The sequence below is a fragment of the Marmota flaviventris genome, chromosome 11, assembly GCF_047511675.1.
Source record: "Marmota flaviventris isolate mMarFla1 chromosome 11, mMarFla1.hap1, whole genome shotgun sequence".
NCBI lineage: Eukaryota > Metazoa > Chordata > Mammalia > Rodentia > Sciuridae > Marmota > Marmota flaviventris.
The window spans coordinates 91,575,045-91,595,702 of NC_092508.1; the positions used below are offsets into that span (position 1 = coordinate 91,575,045).

The 20,658-nt window shown below is 37.3% G+C and overlaps 1 protein-coding gene across 1 annotated transcript in view; it reads right to left on the reverse strand.

Moving 5' to 3' along the window:
* The window catches only part of Thsd7b (thrombospondin type 1 domain containing 7B), a 705,560-nt gene that overhangs the window by 21,687 nt on the left and 663,215 nt on the right, over positions 1-20,658 (reverse strand). Inside the window, exons 19-20 of the mRNA XM_027936850.2 lie at positions 20,304-20,421; positions 5,096-5,241 (exon numbers count right to left, since the gene is read on the reverse strand). Of these exons, the coding sequence (XP_027792651.2) occupies positions 5,096-5,241; positions 20,304-20,421 (264 nt within the window). The remainder of the gene's footprint in view (positions 1-5,095; positions 5,242-20,303; positions 20,422-20,658) is intronic.

The following is a 20,658-nucleotide window of genomic DNA, read 5'->3' on the forward strand; positions in this document are numbered from 1 at the left end:
GAAATCCAAGATAAGGTGCCAGCAGATTTGATGTTTGGTGAGGATCTTCTCCTCACAGATGGCTACTTCTATGTGTCCTCACATGGCAGAAGGGAAGAACGAGTACCTCAGGCCTCTTTTATAAGACATTAATCCCATTCGTGATGGCAGAACCCTCATGACCTAATCACCTTCCAAGGACTCTGCCTCTTAATTCTATTATCTTGGAGGGTAAGGTCCAACGTATGCATTTTTAGGGCACCCAAACAGTCAGCCATAGCAGATGACAATTCCCACACTTGATTTACCAATGTGAGAAACAGAAAGTCTGGTGGTCCATTTTCGGAATACAGTATTTAGTTCTAAATGTCAAATGATTAGGAGGCAAGAAAGACAGGGCAGAATAAAAAGTTTCAAGCAGTTAACACGGAAGTATAAAATTTCGCAGCCTCTTGACAAACAGGAGGTGAGATTACTGGGCCTAGTCACCTAGGCAGGAAGGGGAAAGATAAGGAGAAGAGGGCAGGAGAACAAAGGAAGCCCAGGACATATAAAAAGGGCAGAACACCTTGCTTCTTGGGATACCAGGAGGTGAGAAGGAAGAGGCCCAACCTGACCAACAGAGATAAACTGAATACTTCCCCAAAGGCTCTCAACCCATGGGGACTGACTGTCCTGCCACAGAGAACAAAAAAGGTGAGGACAACTAAAGGCGTATTTCTTTAAATAAACTAATAAAACCTAGGAGACATTCAGAAAGATCGTGCACACCATAGTACTCAGACAATGAGGAATTAGGAGAGGGATCTTGCATGCTAGGGGACAAAATGCTGTTTATACCCAATATGTGTCCCTGGACCATCAGGTACCAGAGCTTGCAAGATCTTCATTAAAGTCAAGTCTCACTTTTCATTGTATCTTGTGTGTCTTAGTCCATTCTTTGGGCTTCAACAGGTGAGTGTGTTTCTTATACTAATTATAATTGCTCTGATTATTTGTATAGTTACTTTGAAATTTTTAAAAAACACCATAAGTTAAAAACTAACTGCATTTTTTTTTTTTAGTTAATAGGAGGTTCAAAATCAATTGATAGTTTCATTCAGAAAAGATGTTCTGGTCAACCTTTACTCTCTAAAATGGAAAATAACATTTAAACTAGATTTTCTTTTTTTGGAGGGGGGTATTTCCTAACTTATTATCCAGATGATGAATCTGTTAGTGAATTTTCTAGATAAAGAAAAGAAGAATCCAAAGATACTGCAGCATGTGTGAAGTCTGAAAGTCTGGATATCTGGAACCTCAGGTAAGAGAAGTTGCAATTGATGGGAGTTTTGTTCGACACTCCATGAGGCAAAGTGTGAAAAAATGACAGGAAACAAGCCTACACAGGGATCACTTTTAAGACCAAGACAAACAGCAATAGTCTCCTAGTATGTATCTTGGGATCAGCCTATATTCAACCTTAATCTCTTATACCTTTGACAACAGCTACAATATGAAGAGAAATCGGTATCAGAATGATAATTTCATTCATAAAACAAGCATTCACTCAATCAGATTCACACACTTGAAAACAGACTGGGCTTCTTAGAGCAAGATTATAAACAACCAGGATTCTCTCACAACCTTCCAAGGCCCACATCATTAATGGAGGTTTTCTTTTTACTGAATTGGCATCTCAACCAGATGCAGATAGGCAGATGGAACTAATAAACATAATCATACTTTTAATTAAAATAACAATAGCGACCACAATTTATTGAGCTCTTTTTTATGTCAGGTACTAAGTACTTTATACAATTTATCTAATTCCTACCAGAACCTCATCAAAATAGGCACAATTGGCCATCCATAGTGGGGTGGGGAGGTCCACATTCTACAATTTCAGATTCAGCCAGCTGAGGATTGAAAAATGCATTTTTAGAAAACTGCATCTGTATTGAACATGTACAGATTTTCCTCTTGTCATTATTTCAAAAAAAGTACAATATAACCACTCTTAACAGAGTATTCACATTGTATTACTATTATAAATAATCTAGAGATGGTTTAAAATTTTGGGGAGAATGTGCGGAGGTAATATCGGGTATATCATTTGATATGAAGGACTTGAGCTTCCATGGATATTGGGGTGTGTTTGTGTGCTGGACCATTGAGGAACTTCCAGAACCATTGAAGCCAGAATTAGACAGGCAATCAGTACAGATAGGTAAACCGAATCAGGTCCATCAAGGAGGCCAATTTTGAGTGAGTCCAGCAAGTTGGAGACTGTCCCCCAGGGACTGAAATGTTAATTCCTTCAGAGCCCTTCCTCCACCTTATATAATTATAATTCCTGCAGAACCTCCCCCTGCTGCAACCTGTTACCAAGGTAACCTTTCCCAGGAATTGTGCCTTCCTACAGGGAGCTATAAATTTGTTAAGGTGTCCTTGACTGCTCCATCCAGCCCTTCCCCCTCAGCCCACCAGTTTCCCACCTTTTGGCCCTCCCACTGAGGATTCTTGGGTGTACTCACTAGGCAGGAAGGAGAAAGTTTAGGGGAAGGGGGTAGGAGAACAAAGGACACCTAGAACACATAAAAAGGGTAGAATACCTCGCTTCTTGGGATACCAGGATACCAGCTATGGCCCCCTTCTCCCTCAAGGAAGAAGTCTGCTACTTCTTTTTGAATAAACCCTGCTTTATATGCTTGCCTCAGTGTGCTTCTCTAATGTTCAAACTTCAACATTTGAGGGATCAGAACTCGGTAACTGGCAGTATCACCATGACCAAAATCTGCTGGACTCCAGAGTCTTGAGTTCCCTGCATATGTGTGTATACACATTAGCAGCTGAGAAAACAGGAATACAGTTAGGAACTACTAAAACAAAAGTGATGCATGAGGATAAATACTTCCTTTTGCTAATATCTTTCCATAAGAGATAGTAGTGGAATTGGCACACCACTGCGCTTTATGTAAGCTTCTCTTATTATGCCTTGGTACCTCAGGATGGCAAGCAGCCACCAAAATGTCATCATCACCCTCAATGAAAGAGCTCCTAACCTGCATTTGGCATGTCAGGGCATGCCAGGACATGGAGAAATAGAAAAGCAGTTGCAGAGAGATGTTCTTCCTTTGTGGGAGAGGCCTGCTTGTGTTTTGAGCAGTAATGCCAAAAACTCAGTTTACACTTAACTTGAAGAAAAGACAATTCATTGAAAAGATATTGTATTATCTATTTCACGAAGAATTAAAAATCAGGCTTTAGGAAAGTAAGAATGCATCTGGAACTCAGGAAGAAATCAGCTCCAATATAGTCAAGATTCCCTTTGTCTTTGGCCTTTTCTTTCTTTTGTGTCCTCTAGTTTGTGCTTTCTTGCTTCTGAGTAACTTGACTATCTATAAGGCAGAAAAAGTCAGCAGCTAAGAGGGCCCAATTATAGTATCTTATAACAGCTTTAAATCTACTTCAAATTCTTGGGAAAGAACCTTGATTGGCGGTCTGTAGGCAGGGTGGGTACCCAGAATAATTAACTAGAGACTTGATTTTTGAGGGCTTTCAGAGTTTCTTCCTGACTGGAAGTGTCAAGGAATAAGACTAACCCCATCTAGAACCTGAGGCAACTCTGAGATTTCTGGAGGCAAAGTCAGTCACCTTTTGTGGGTATCTGGAGCCTCTAAAACCAGGTCTCTAAAATGTGCCACAACCCTCTACCCACCACCAGCACTATTACAGAGAATGGTCACAGCCCATCACTCTGTCCCTGTGTTTCTGGCAGAAGCAGCTCAACATTTGACAGCAAAACATTATATTTGGCATTTTCCTATAATGTTCCTATGAGACAAGTTGGCAGACTGGTCTATCAAAAACAAAAAGATGCCTGTCACCTGAGAAGATGAAAAAAAAAAAAGAAGCAGACAGAGGTAGTTGTGTGCCTGGTGAGGTGGGGAGCAGAGACCCTGTCATCAGTCCTCTGCAGACCATTACCTCCCTCTTCCCTCCTTCTCTTTTACCCCAACTTTCATTCCTCTCCCTTCCCCAGCAATGGCGCCCTGAATTATTTGAACTTCTTTTCTCTATTCTGTCAAAGCTACCACAACTGGAAGGGAAACTATACCTTCCATTTCCTCAATTGTAAATGATACTAAACAACATTTAAAAATTAAAGACTTAGGAAAGAAGATGTTTAGACTAGTAGAGAAAGTATTATTTAAGGCTATTAGGTTACTTCTAAATCACCATCACGGTTACCTTATTTTCCATAAAAAGAAGACTGAACAAATGTACCTCACATTTTTGCTCCTCTGGGACCTATTAAAATACATGGGCATTTACTTCTGCAAGATAATAACGTTGCATGACAATGTCATTCTGACAGGAGCACTAAACATCTCTATGAGAATACTCTGCAGATTTCTTAATGCGTAGTCAAAATTACTATTACCTAATTAGAGTATGTTTTGGAACAGAAATAGAAGGATAAACTAGTAAAATAGAAAAGAGGGAAAATCAATGCACTTTTTTTTTTAAGCAAAAAGCCAGAGAGAACGCGCAGTAGAGGATCTTTGCTGATCCAGCAGAAGCTCTGGGTATGTGATATATTATGATGTTGCTAGGCATTTATACTTTAGGCCAATAAAAAAGTAATCATTGAGGAAAATGTAGTAACCTTGGTTCGCGTAATAATGTTAAAATATAACTTTCATACACTTTTCGTTTTCTGCTCTTATGCAAGATTTTGTCTAAGCCTAAAGTGCCTATGTAAGAAATACAGTCTAACACAAGCTGTGCATTTCCACAGTATCAGACTTTTGCCTAATTAAATACTATTTTGATATTCCCAAAGAAGCCAAAAAAAAAATATCATAGAATTATTGAAGATGCCAAAGAGATTGACAGCCCCATGACCCAGCTTAGTATAATCAGTGCCTAATGAATAGCTATTTATTTTCTTAGCAATATCACTTTGCATGAGGTTAAGTCACATGTGTATTTTTCTATGTTCTCTGTTATACTAAAAGTACAGTGTGTTAGACCCCTGGTGCTATGAAATTTATTCTATCAGCGCTTTTGACCAGACAAGTGCTTTGGATATACTGAGAAGCATTTCTCTAAGTGTCATTACATGACCTACCTCCAATTTACATGCAGACCAGTTGCCAAGGACCCAGCTGTAGCAGGGGGTCACTGGGCAGGTTTTCTGCTGGGTAAGCTGTGTGGGGCATGGCCGTCCTTCTCCTTGGGTTGGCATAATGATAAATCGAGTCCGGCTCATTCGACCTAAAATGATAAGGGATGTGGTCAGCTTTTCAGTTATAGTTTGACTTGGAAAGGGAGTTGGAGGGAAGGACGTTGCCTTACACACGTAAGTCTTCATTATAATACACCAAACTCTGTCCAGTCACCCCTTGAGTTTCCTGCCATTTTAATTTAGATTTCCACAGACACACAGGCGATCCACGTCTTCATTATGCTTTAAGGATCCAAAATTCTGCCTGTCTTCTACTTCTTTCATCTTCCCAAATCCAAAAATTATATTGTTTCCAAACAGACTGATTGTGTAAACACTGGTTGAATGTAAATTTATTTAACAAATGATTACTTATTAAGCTCTCGCATGATCAAAGCATCTTGCTCTGTGCTACGTGCAGCGGCAACATTGTCAGATGTATCTTCTGCCCCCACAGACATTATCTTTTAGGTAAGGATTATAAATATTAAACAAAAATAGAGAAAGTTGCATCTGTTTGTTTTTTTTTGTCTCTTACATAATAAATTAGGTATAAATCACAAATAATCCAAATTAGTCTAAAAAGTTTTATTGGAAGGTACCCCCTTGAGGTCTCAATCATGTTCCTCAGTTAGTTCAACATGGCCAATTTTCCTAGAGATTGAAGATCAGTTTCTTCCTTCATTGAACAGAAGAAAAGGTTTGTTGGTTTATATGAAAGAACCATGATGTTTGAACAACATGTCATCAAATGCTCACATTCCATTCCACAATGAAAAATGGTTGGATAATAAGAGTGGCTGAAGAGAGAAGAGGTTCTCTTTATCATCTTATGACCACTCCTGGTATCAGATCGTTAGCTCAAGTGGATTTGTGGATAAAATAACCGACACTATTTGAATCTCTTTCTTTCTTTCTTTCTTTCTCTCTCTTTTGTACTTTCACTCCTACTCCTTTTTTTTTTTCTTTTTACTAAGGAGCTAATAAGTGCATTTAACTTAATTACTATAATTTATTGTGTGAATATGCTGACCTTCCATTGATGTTGTAAAATTAATTATGTCAGGGGGGCTGGGGATATAGCTCAATTGGTACAGTGCTTGCCTCACATGCATGAGGCCCTGGGTTCAATCCCTAGCACCACAAAAAAGAAAAAAAAAAGTTAATTATGTCATTTTTTTGGTGACAAATATTAAAGGAAAGACAGAGGGTTCTGTGGGAACAGTTTACTCTGGAATGAATCCTTCTCCTAAGAGGCTGGACTTGAAGCGGATACCTGAGGCAGTAGTAAGCCAGACGTGATGTGAGGAGAGTATGTCATGAGAAGAGGTCACGAGACACAAGGGAGTGTAACACGCCTGAGGACCCAATAGGCCAGTGTGGGTGAAACAGAGAATGAGGAAGAGAAGAGCTTTACCTAAGTTTCTATGTTTATATCATAAGAGAAATGGAAAGATTTTCTATTAGAGATTATCTATGATAATCTGAGAATACCCTTGAAGAGAATTTGGAAATTCTAATCGCTGGGTTTTAAATTTCTTTAAGTTCAAGTTTCTATTCTTGGCATGATTCTTCATATATATTAAGTAGCAATTGAATATTTGCTTAACTCATATTTTTAGAAATGTTTTCATGATATTAAGTTCTCTGAAAATGTGTGATAATATCGTGATATCAGTGACACTCACTGAGCTGGTATCCTGTATGCTAAGCAATATTTTAAAACATTTTATAGGCATTGTCTGACGGACTAACTGAATGGTCAGAAAATCCCTGCAGAAAATTCTATTATTTTGCCATATTATAGATGAGGAAAGTGAAGCATGAGACATTGAAGATACTTATCTGAGGTCAGAACACTAGTGAGTTGTAGAATAGGATTAAAACCCAGGATGTTTTGCTCTACAAGCTGCAGCATCAACTGTGTTCCTGGGAGGACACAGGCCAGAGAGCAGGGAGAGCTCCTTCTCAGATATTTTATGAGAAAAAGAAACTTTGGATGAGGGTAAATTTTGCATCAGCGATAATCTGGGCTTGGTGAACCACAGAATCCACCCACTCTTTATCCTTAGGTACCCAGCTTCTGAGTGGAGCATATGTGTTTGGGCAGATGTTCTCACCAGCATCACTCGAATCACATTAGAGGTGAGACCTCATTCATTTGAAATGCTGTCTCTGCCTAATAAATACATTTGGCTCAAGATTTTACAATAATTCTTGCTCAAATACTCCCCAGTTTTAATTTTTATGTTTATTCTCTTGACCTAAATGCCTATTATCCTCATGTCATCATAATTACATTGCTTCCTAGCCATCTTTTAAAATATTGAAAATGTGGCATTGCTTTTATCACAAAGAGGCTTTATTTGATTTTTACCAGATAACTTAAGTATGTCCTTAAATTAATGGCATGCTGAAGGTCAGTATATTAGAAGCATTTTATTTATGACCACTGTAATGAGACATGTGTGTGTGCGTGTGTGTGTGTGTATAGGAAACCTAATGACCAAATGAATTCAATAGGAAAAAAAATGATGCCATAATTATTACTTATATTGTTGTGCTGGAAATTGAACCTAGGGCCTTGCATGTGCTAAGCAAGCACTCTACCACTGAGCTTTATCCCCAGCCTGTTATCATTTTAAATAGTAAAATCTTATGACCATTCATTGGAGTCATAACCAAATGATATTTACATCTTTTGCTATTCAAACACAAAGCTCTTTAAACAATAATCATTACTTCCATGACTTTTTTTAAAAAACTGAGAGAATAGCCAATCTATATTCGGAAGTATCTTGTCATTTATAATTGCCTATTAAAATTCAGTAAAAAGTATTGCAAATAAAGAAATGAGAGGGTAAACAAAAACTAATAGATCTGATATTTTTGTGGGGTACTTGAAATCTTCCAGTATGTTTCTTGTTTCTTTTAAAGTCAAAGGTATTTTGTTTAAGTTAAATAACCTGAGAGAGGATCCCTCAAATTAGAGGCTGTCGCATATTCTGTAGTTATAAATAAAAATCAAGCAACACAAAATGCAGATCCTCTATATGTGGGGACCCAACACTTCCCAAGGTCAAACATTACTCAACCAAGCCACTCTCTAAGCAATGATTAATCTGTTAGGAACCTCAAAGAGCAGGAACCTGGACGCATTGTTCTTGTGATACTAGATTTTGATGGAAGAGAGAATCAGTGGTCAAATTAAAGGCATTTAAAATTATGATGGAGTCGAACATAAGAGGAAGAGTATTTTAAAACAGCTGATGTATGGTATAAAGAGTACTAGACTTGGCATCAAAAGTCTGTAGTTGGAAATAGTTCTCTGAAATTAACAGCTAGAAAATGACGTGACTGCATAAAAGTAGTGTAATTCTTCTGAGCAAGAATTTCCTCTTCTAAAAAAATACAACTAAGCATACAGAAAGTCCTTGTTACAAGAGGATAATTCATGTTGGGAAAAGTGTCACTTAAAAGTGAATCTCTTTTAAATGGCAATTAAATTATTTTTAATAAGTAATGCAAATATTTAAATGGGATTTTTTCTGGAACTAACAATTATACAACTGGGTTAATTTAATCTAATATCAACTGCTATACAGATTATAATTACAATTATGCACTCATTATTAGAACAAAGAATAAAAAGCCATTGAACATTACTTATATAATTTTATGATTGTACTATTGAAAACCCATGTTTCATGACTGACATTTGCAGCTTGATCACAATGCCTTTGGCCTTTGAGGCACTTTTCAGCAATATTCCTTGACCTCCCTTTACTGTCTGGTGGGAAGCCCTCTCCATTGTGTAGCTCCTTTTGTTGTGGGTACACATTCCATTTGTCGCCAGAGATTGATCAACAAATCTCAATAAGCAATGACAAAATACATGTGTTAATGATGGATGCTGACTGATGGAGGGAAGGATTTTTGTAAATGATCAGCTCTTTAGTGAATACTTTTATATTAAGTGGGATTTTGTTTCATGTAGAACTCACAATGATGGAGATTCAGGTAAAGAATATTCAGATGATGGGGACTAGTTGGATATATTTCCCATAGGTTGTATGATTAAAATAAACATTTTATAAATAGCACCTTATAGAATATTTAAAATATAGAAAATGCTTGTTAAAGTATTATTTCATATCAGTTTCTAAAACTTTAGAGTTTTAGAAACTGATATGAAATAGTACAATATGGGCAATACTGTTCTTAGCTGTATTTTTCTGGGGTTTATTACTAAATGCACACAAATTGAAATTCATAATTATTCATCCAGTTCCCAACTCACCAAATCATTTACACTCTATCCTGGACTCCTTCTGCCCACAGAGTAAGAGTGAAGCTTATTACCATACATATGCTTGTGCTTCCAAAATGTAAGCAGGCGAATTTCCTTGTCCACTCTCTGGATTTTTTTTGTTTATAATAGTTTTTTCAATAAAAGAACAAGATACAAGTCTAGCCATCTCTAGGAAACTTAGTTCAATGATAAAGATGGACACTATACCTGATAGGCAATGCCAAGTGTTAGGCAGAACTTGACACAAGGAAAACCATTTTTAAACATATTCTCCATCTTAGAGCAAGAGTCATCTCAAGGTCACTCTGACTAAACCCCAGATAATACTCCATCGTCTTGCGAAGAAACCCCAAACACTCCATTATCTAAGAAAGGAAATTGTTATCTGGGACTAGAATCCGGAAAACATATAGTTTATCATGAAGGTGACACCACAAGGACCCTTCCCTGACAACTCCCTAGCAATGGCCTAACTGCAAAATCCCCCACCCACAGCAGAAGACCAATCTCAGTCTCTACTGGGCCTCCCTCTGCAGGTGCTCCCAAATAAATTTGCACATTACTGTGGAGTTGACTCTCTTCTCTTGCTGACTTCTTTCCTTACACCAATAAAATGAAAGAACTGAAGCGGACTTTTTCTCTACTCATCCACTACCTACATAAAGTGTTTTCAATTTAATATAGACTTAAATTATGGTAGGATAAGATTACTATTTGCTAGAAATTCATCTCTCTGAGCCATTTTCTTCCTTCCTTCCTTTCATTCTTTCGTTTTTTTGAGAGAAAAGAAAAAGAAGTTTAATAGCTTTGGTAGTAAAGGAGAAATACAAGGGACTTCAGTCCCAGAGTTTGTTATTCTATCTGGGGGACTTGAGAGCTTTTAAAGGTGATTCAAATGCTTCATTCCACAGGGTCTTTGTCCAAAGTTGTAATTCATTTGTTAATTTGGGATATCATCATTTCTTAGTCTATCCTGGAAGTCTGAATTACTTGCTATGGTGGATCACTCTGCTTAGGACAGGACTGTCCTTTCTTTCTTTGGGGAATATAGGTATCTCATTATAAGCAACAGTGACACTGGGTTACTATCTATTAAATTAGCAATAATTACATGAAATGAAGAAGATAAGTACTATTTCATATCAGTTTGGCAAAACCTTCATGAAAAGCAGACAGTGAAGTGGCATATTAGTTGTAAAAACCCCCAACAGAGAAATGCCAATCCTGAAACTCACACATATTGTTAAAGCACAAGGAGCCAGATTACAGTCTCACTGAATTTAGCAGTCATCCGACTGCACACTGGAGCTCTACTAACAAGGTCTACAAGGAAATTTAAAGCAACTAATGAAAATCTCAAAACAGGTTTAATATTTGTCAAGATTTGTCACTTAGAAATAAAGTGAATAAAAAGATTAGTCACTTAAAAATTGTCTTTTAGAATATGAAAGGGAATCAAATACCATGACGACTGAGCATACTTTTAGATCCAAGCAGCCAGCCACCATGCCCTTTCTAGTGACATGGTTTAAACAATAATTCTTTGGCCCTGATGTGCTGTCATTGAATTAGCTTCAAAATGTGTTTTGGAAAATTCTGGACAATTTGGTAAACAATCCAAATTACCTATGTAAGGTAGAGGGGAAAAGGAAATACAAGAATAATAAAATATTTAAGAAGATGTCTACTTAACCTCAGTCTCTTCCTTATCACACATTCTTTCATTCTACTTCCCCTGAGAGTAATTTTCCCTCCCACATGCCATCCCCAGTGTCATGCCAAGTAAGTCACTTCAACAAAACCTCTGTCTCAGGATGTGCTTCAGACATAAAATATTCTTAATATATGATAAACTGAAGCTAAGCAACGTTAAGTTTTGCAAAATCACACAGTTAGAAGGATTGGAACAAAAATTTGGCTTACTCAAAATGCATGTGCTTTCCAATAAACCTCATCTGTTCCATATCATGGACCTTTGCATTAGGTGTTGAACAAGTTTGAGAACCACACTTAACCCTGCTCTATGAAGTAAACTTGCTCCTGTATTCATACACTTCATATTTTTCTCCAGCAAAAAAAAAAAACGATTAAGATTAATGTACTAACATGTTTCCCATACAATAACTTTTTATTTGTTCTTGGCTATTCATCAGACCAAATTTTCAAGAACAGTAAAAAGTCAGATTGTATATAAAATGCTCAATTAATTCCATGCAGAACTTTATGCTGGACACGCACTAAAATGATTGAAAATATATTTTTCACTTCTTTTAAAGATTTCTAGAATTTTTATTCAAGTTCAGATTTATTTTAAATGTGTGCCTTGGTGAATATGGATTGAGATCAAGGTTATTTTCTAATGTAAACAGGGTGGAGAAGTCAATGTCTTGATCTAAAAATAGCTCTTAAGCTTGTTTTTGGTATTGTTAGAGATGGTTGGGTCTGGTGGGTTTCCCCTACAGAGGAATTCCTTGCCCTATCTGAAAATTGCTTCAGATACATAGACAACTTTAATTCTGGAGAACATACAACTTAGGCAAGATAAATATTCCATAGGCCATTCAGAACCAACAGACTCTAGACTCAGCCAGAATCATCCCTCCAGAAGTGAGCCTAGTTACTTGAAGAAATAATGAGAAAACAGTTTTAGAGCTCAAGATTGACTATGATTTATAGGGGGGTCATATTTTAATGGAGAAAAACTGAGCACCTTTGTCTTTGCTTAGATGTAAAGAATTCCAAACTTCCAGTGGCACAGTGTGTATATGTATATGCATTTTAACTGCTTACCTCCAGTTCTATTCTCAACAATCACATTAGTCCCAGTAAAAACTAGCAAAACTTGGTGCAGCACTGTGAATACTTACAAATGGCAGCAATATCCCAATGAGGAGTCCCTATGGGAATCAAGATGAGGTCAGAAAGAATGATTTTGGAAATCTCAGAGCTACCTTCTTTTTAGACAAAACCATCAGAATCACACATTTTCCATCTGTAAGACTAATAGCTATATTTCTAGCAGATGGACTAGATATTAAGCAACTTTTAAATTTTCTTTTAGCAGTGCTAGGATTGCACTCAGGGTTGTACCCTGCCACTGAGTTATAGCCCCTGTCCTATCCAATAATATTGATAATAATATAAGTATATACTTGGGAGACAAAATTCAGAGGAACTTCTTAAAACACCAATATAACTCTACATTCCAATCTAAGAACCATTTTTTTTCTGCTTACCCTTAAATATATCTATAAGTTAAAAAAAATGATAACCCAGGTCCATGTACATAAGAGGTGATTACAGAATGTCAGATACAAAGGGGTATAAAGTGGAACAAATGAGGGCTTTGGAGGTACCCAGACCTGGGTTCATATCTAGCCACCATGACTGACAAGCTGTATAATCCTGTACAGATTACTTAATTGTCTATCATCACATTGTAAATTAGGCCTGTACTACAGAGTACTGTTATGAATTATTACTAGCATACCCATGGCATTAATAAGCAGGCCCTTAACCAACAGATATTAAAAAGTAATAACTCTAATATTTCATAAATAAAAATAGTATGAGTTTTGCAAGGGATTAGTGAGCACCCCCAATTCCTACACATGCCGTTGGGAAAGCAGCCTCTAAAGCTCAAATCCTCTGCTTTCTCGTCTAGTTCTCTTTTACATTTCATTATTTAGCTTCTTACCGACTTTTCATAGGAATTAATCACTTAATACAGTAAATAAGTTTGAATTGTTATAACTATCAGACTTTGCCCACAGATACCTCAGTGACCAAAAATTTGATGCAGATACCAAAAATGAAGCTTACTGACTTGCCCTTGAAATCTGGGGGGAAAAAATCTGGAAATAAAAAGCCATAGTGTATTGGAGTTAATAAATTAGTTTTTCATTATTGGGTAAAACTGATAGAAACATTATGCACCACCTGGGAAACACAAGAGGCAGGCAGGATTATATAGTAGAGAAAAATATTATAAACTCATATATACTGAATTAAAAATATAAAATTAATATAGTCTGAAATTCATAACATTCTTAGAGTCTTATTGGTTAAATAATAATTATGAATAATTCATGATATGCTAAATTTAGGGAGTTCTACATTTCACTGAACTGATGAAAATTGAATAGACAAAGAACATGCCTAATCCAAATATTAAGCTCTTCTACTACAAGCTTTGATCTTTGAAATCTATCTAAAATGATCCCTTAGTGGAAGCTTAGAATCAGTTTCTCTCTGTCCTGAAATAAATTGGATTCAAACTGTTTCTGACTTTGAAATCTTTAACACAATTAGAAAGTATATGGCAAGCTTCAGGTGTACATTAAAGGGGCAATCCAGAAGCTTGGAAAATAAAGTAAGAGGTCATTTCGAAATTTCCCCTCAAATCACTGTAGTTCTGTGAGTTTTATAGTAAAGTGTGGCTCACTGGGTTTTGCCCAAAAGCTCAGTGAATTCATAAACACAGGTAACTATGTGGAGTTTTGCCTTTGATGGAGAAGTAAGCCCAGAGTTGCAGGTGCTGACGTCTGACTCCCATGTAACTCACTAGCCCACTTTAATATGACTATGTAAACCGTCATCTCTTCTTGCAGTCTCTGTCCCACTGCTGCAGCCGTTGGAAAAAAGAAAGTGGCTCATACAAAAGACAAGCTGCTGGCACACTGCTTTGAAGAGCCAAGCTGCAGGTGTTTTCCAATGATAGGTTCTTACCTTTCAGCTCCAGAATTTGGTCCCTTAAGAAATAAGTTAATCTGTACCACTCATTTCTGCTTTTGATGACTGCTGTTTATTGTTTTCAGGTTGTGCTGGGTGAGGATTAAGATGTGATTTAAATATAGAATTCTCTCATTTTGGAAATATTACCATGGACCACGGGGATGATGATCAGGGAAAAGCAATCAGTGTTTTAACACCAGAGCAGGAAGGCAGAATCAAGGAAATGTACACAGCTGGCGAGGTATGACACAACCACAGACTCCCTCAATACAACCCCAAGGGTAGGAGCTTAAAAAGTCAAGGACCCAGTGTCCTATCTGTCCACCCCCCACTGCCTCCCTTTCTTCTCCCTCCTTCTCTCTCTCTCTCTCTCCTTCTTTTTTTGTCTTAAATTGAGGTCAGGCAAAAATAAATACAGATAGAAAAACAGTCATTTCTATATTTGTGCCAGCAGGTCCTAACATAAAGCCTTTAATATAAGAGGTAGCTGGGTGCAGTGGAGCATACTGGTAACACTGGGGAAGCCTCACTCTGGAGGCTGAGACAGGAGGATAACAAGTTCAGGAACAGCCTCAGCAACTTAGTGAGATTCTGCCTCAAAATAAATTAAAAGGGCTGGGATGCAGCTCTGTAGTACAGCACCCCTGGATTTAAACCTCAGCACTGAAAATAATTACATATATATATATATATATATATATATATATATATATATAAATAATTATATATATATATGTATATATACACACATATATATACACACACATATGTGTGTATATATAATATATACATATATACACACACATATATATATATATATATATATATATATATATATATATATATATATATATATATATCAATGTATGTATATATTGGGTAGACAAAAACTGCTTGTGAGGTTATACCATCAAGCACTCTAGCAAAGAAAAAACTAGTTATAAACACTAAGGCATCATCTTCACATTCAACTTTGGCATAATCATTGCCTCCTTGGGGGTCTTTCTTTCCCTACCCTTCACTCTCCTGCAAGATACTTGTGATTTTCTGCAAGTTTTGGTTTATCATAGCACTCAGCATTTACTTTTGTGTTTATTTACTTGCTCATTTGCTTTCTCTCTCTTGGTCTTCCTACTCAACTTTCCACTAGAACATTCATTTTATGAAGGTATGAATAGAGCTTTGTTCATCTGAAATCTTAACCATTCCATGCATAATATATTCTCAGTGCCAGGGAAGGTGACTTGCACTCCAAAAAATCCAAGGAGTAAAGTCACCAGACAATTTGTTTCCCACATTTCCACTTCTGAAAATGAAATAGGATGCCATTAGGTGCCAGGATAATAGGTGTAAACTTATTAAAACTTTGTTGAATGGAAAAAGGAGCAACCAAATGCATACATACTTGGATGGCTGGAGGGTTTATTAGATATCAGGATTATGAAATGATTTCTGAAACTGTATTATTATATTTAAAAGTTCGGAAGATTAAGATATCTAGAGATCAGGAAAGGATTCCCAAGAAGTTATCCTTCCCAACCCTTCAAAACTAGCTAGGGGCTCTTGATGACTGGCCTCATATTCACTAGCTAGTGGACACTATCTAAATGCTTCTCAAGTGCTTTGCGGAACTTGATTTTTCCTAGTAATCGACATTCCTCCCTTAGTCCCTCTGTACCTCAGTTCATTTAATGTCCCTGCTTATAAAATCTTTGATCAATGATTGTCTGTTTATCAGTGTAAGATTTGAGGAAGTAGAATTTAAGCTCAGACTATATTTGCCTAGATTTCTCCAACAGCGAGATTCAGATTTCGAAGGTTTTGCTTGTTTGTTTCTATTAGCAAACAGGGTCTTGATGAATCCACAACGTTAACACAACTGCTTAAAAATTAAAGTAACATTTAATAATACTAAGTGTATGATTTGCGATGTGTTGGAATAATACAATCCGTCATTTTTTTTGATGTCTTGTTATTACAGTGGCAGAATTAGGGCTTCCAGGTTAAAAAAAAAACACACACACAATAAACAGATTTTCTATCTATTTTCACTGGATACATTCTTGGGAGGTGAGACCTAAGAACCTACATAATGAGGCAGAGGATGGGAAAACAGCCACTCCAGGGACTGACTGCCTTTGAACTCACAATCCAGTCTGTAAGCTCTAGCCCTGTGTTTTCTCCTATGGTCCAGAACCACCTGGCCAAGGATAAATGTTAAATAAAATTCTTCTAATGTACCAAGTACTATGTTTCATCAGAGGTGAAGAGGTCAGTCCATGTAAAATCCAAGCAGAGCTTTTGGTTCTTTTATAAACATTAAAACCAATTCAGTTCATGCTCAATAAATGTCATAAGGGTCCTTACCAGGGGTGATGGTGAGATGCCCCTTGCAAGGAAAAGTGTTAGGGTGAGAGGATGAACATTGCAACACAATAAGGGTGTAGCTGGAATATAGAGCTTTGGGCAAATAGAGCCAGCAGGGCAGTGGAAGGCAATGGAGACAGAGAAGGAGCAGAGGTGAAATCCTACAGGTCCTTGGGGAGGGGGACATACTCTCCATTAAAGAACTTTATCTTCCAAATTTTTACATACTACCCTTTCCTGATGGGATAGAAGAAACGCATTCTAGCAGGGGCCCTTCAGGACAAGATTGTGGTGACTGGCTATGGGATAACCAGGTGGGGGATCTTTGACAGAGGAACAACCAAGTGCTCTGAGAACAGGCATCTCTAATGTGAGTAACATCTCCCATTTGCCTGTGTCTTCAGTGAATTATTCAATGTGACTCTTATTACTTATTTGTTTGCTGTCTGTTCTCCCTCAACCAAATTGTAAGCTCCGTGAATTTAGGAAAACTGTTTTTTTCTTCCTACTGTTGTATCCCCAAAATATAGAACTAGAAACAGAACGTATGTATTTAATGGATGCATAGCAGATGCATGACTAGTGCGTCACTAGGAAAACACTTGATCATATTTTCCCTTTTAAAATATTATTCAGCCATGATGAGAGTCCATGTATATTGAGTGGGGGTAAAAAGATGATATAGAAAATGGAGAGATGAAGATGACTAAGTCTATGAAAGAATATTTGAAGATCCTAGGGAGTCTTCTTGTAACCCTCTCTACTACTGGTGGGTAGAAAGAAAGAAGTAGAAATTAACATACACTAAACACCCACACTGTGTGAATTATTATGCTAGATATCTTCATAAGCTTTGTATCACTTAGTCCTCAAACCATAAACAAAGCCTCTGTGTTGGATAGTTTTCTATCAATATAACAAATACTTGAGATTATCAACTTAAAAAGAGAAAAGGTGTTGTATCGGCTCATGGTTTTAGTCTATGATTGCTTAGACCATTATTTTGGGCCTATGGTGTTATATTATGGTAGAAGCATGTGGCAGAGAAGAACCATTCCCCTCATGACTCAGAAGTGAAAGAGAAGAAGAGGGCTGGGGTCCCATTATTCCCTCCAAGTGTATATTCCCTAAAGATCTCCCACCAGGTGCCACCTCTTCCACCACCTCTGAATAGTGCCACACTGGGGACTAAGCCTTTAACACATAGGCTTTTGGGGTCACTTACAATCCAAACATTAGCAGCCTCTAATGTGTGCATTAAGTCCAATTTATAGATGAAGACACTGAGACTCAAAAGATTAAATCACTTACTTAAACAGCAGCAATTTGTACCTAGTTTTATGCAATTTACAGTGAATGCCTAAATGAAACCCCATTGTTGCCTCTCCAAACAGTGTAGGAGCTATAGATTGACTATTGAAATCTTGGTCCTAAGATTTGTCACATGATTTCCTAAGGTTCTTGCTCCATTTGTATAGAAAAAGGCATATCATTAGGGCATTGCGATTCCCACATTTTTCATTGAAAATGATGTTCTCTGTAAAAAGTAGTCAGTTTCAAACAATAATAAGTGTTGGTGAGGATGTGGGGGAAAAGGTAAACTCATATATTGCTGGTGGGACTGCAAATTGGTGCAGCCAATATAGAAAGCAGTATGGAGATTCCTTGGAAAACTGGGAATGGAACCACAATTTGACCCAGCTATCCCTCTCCTCAGTCTATACCCAAAGGACTTAAAAACAGCATACTACAGGGACACAGCCACATCAATGTTTATAGCAGCACAATTCACAATAGCTAAATTGCGGAACCAACCTAGATGCCCCTCAGTAGATGAATGGATTAAAAATGTGGTATATATACACAATGGAATATTACTCAGCAATAAAAGAGAATAAAATTATGGCATTTGCAGGTAAATGGATGACATTCGAGAAAATAATGCTAAAAGTTAGCCAATGCCGAATGTTTTCTCTGATATAAGGTTACTGACCCATAATGGGGTAGGGAGGGGGAGCATGGGAGGAACAGAAGAACTCTAGATAGGGCAGAGGGGTAGGAGCGGAAGGGAGGGGGCAGGGGGTTAGCAATGATGGTGGAATGTGATAGACATCATTATCCAAAGTAAATGTATGAAGACATGAATTGGTGTGAATATATTTTATATACAGAGATATGAAAAATTGTGCTCTGTATGTGTAATAAGATTGTAATGCATTCTACTATCATGTATTTAAAAAGTAAAATCAATTAAATATTTAAAAAAGATTTGTTTATAACTGAAGTCCACAAAACTGCATTTCAAAATACATTATTTTAGTATACTTAAAAAATGTTGTCAGTTTTTTTTTTTTTACCTATAATTTCCAAATATAAATATTGGCTATTTTTTTTTTTTTTCAGCTCTGCTCTCTTTAGAATTGTGTAGCCATGTTCACATACTAAGTCCTGCCTCGTTCCTGACAATCGCAACTAAAACAGAATTATCAACCATCCCAGCATATCCATTTAGGAGGAGCTTGAAAATAAGCTCATACCCTTGCACTGGTGGCCCAGTCTCAAGACTTCTAGGAAAATGCTTCCAAATATCTGTAGTTGGCATAGATCAAGGTCTTTGTATCCTCTTCTCCCATCTGATTCTATAATTTCTACAAATATCAGCTCTTTCCTTTTCTTCCCCTGCTTGCTGCCTAACCACATATCAGGATTTCTCCTTAGGTCTCTACTTTGAATTTCTGACATTTACTTTATGGTAAATTATTAACCCTATTTCAAGACCAGAGTTCTGTTCTAAAGTTGCTCTGAGCTTTCCTATTATGCTCTTGGTGCTCTCTCTTGGCATGGCCGCCTGTCTTGGCTCTTATTTTAGCCTAGTGGCTGGACTGCCATGTCTTTCCATTTGCCTAGTTTCTGCATATTCATCTACTGCTGAATCCCTTGTCATCATGTGATGTTACATATTGAGGTCCTGAGCCTTATAGCAGTAATAGCTCTCTCTTTGCCAGGGACTCACACTCCTTTTCTTCCTTTTCTGTTGTTAAGAAGTCACTGGCCACCTGGAAACCACATTTCCTTCCCTGTCCACTTGCACTGAGATGGGACATGGACTAAACATTGTCTAATACAGTATGTATGGAAGAAAAGCGTGCAGCTTCCAATTTGGTCCATTAGAGCCTCCACAGAGGCAGCAGATGCCACCATCCAGAGAAACTGGTTATGTTAAAGTGGCAGAACCTCTGTCAACCTGTTCTTGATTGATTTTTTGAAGCTCAAGTGCCCCCCCCCCCCGTATGTGGGTGGAAAATCAATCTTCTTTCTATTATATTAGGCCACTGGACTTTGGAGGGTTTACATGAAGCAGTGGTCAGTTTCACTAGTATAATACACATGTCGTCCAAATCCAATGAGGTCAACATATTTTTCAACTGGTACAGTTTAGGATCTTCTGAATGAATGTCATCTCATAGGTCCAGCAATCACTTTGGAATTTGTCACTGTTATGAGGTCAGTTCTCAAACCTTTGTTTAGTCCCACTAGTCCAATATGAGACCAGGTTCTGTCTTGCTTCCCCTCTAAATGAGTCTCATTGCCTTCATCTGGCCAACATGCTGTATGGCACTTATCAAGCTTTCACATACTGAAAAATATTTTTTTTAAATCAAATTATTTAGTAAGAACAAACACAGGGAACCAAAATACCTCCTTGGCCACAGGTTTGCGAACACTCTGTCCAAGCCGTCCACACTGAGAGCTGACAGTTGACCACACATTCCACCAAGCAGGGAATACTCATTCTCTGGGGCTTCTCTAAATTAATCTGTAAATGAAAATGAAATACAACTTCACAGGAGAAATCATATAGCTCAGATAAAATCGCTGTCCTTTTATAGGAAAGACTATTCTTTATTCTGTGATAAATAACTTTTCTATACTTTAGTAGGGGAAAATATCCTTTCTCATATAAATTGGAGGCATTCACAGAAGATGGTTGTCTTAACTTCATGAACAAAATTTTGTCAGTCCAAATTTCTTTTTATAAAACCCTAAACTCTAG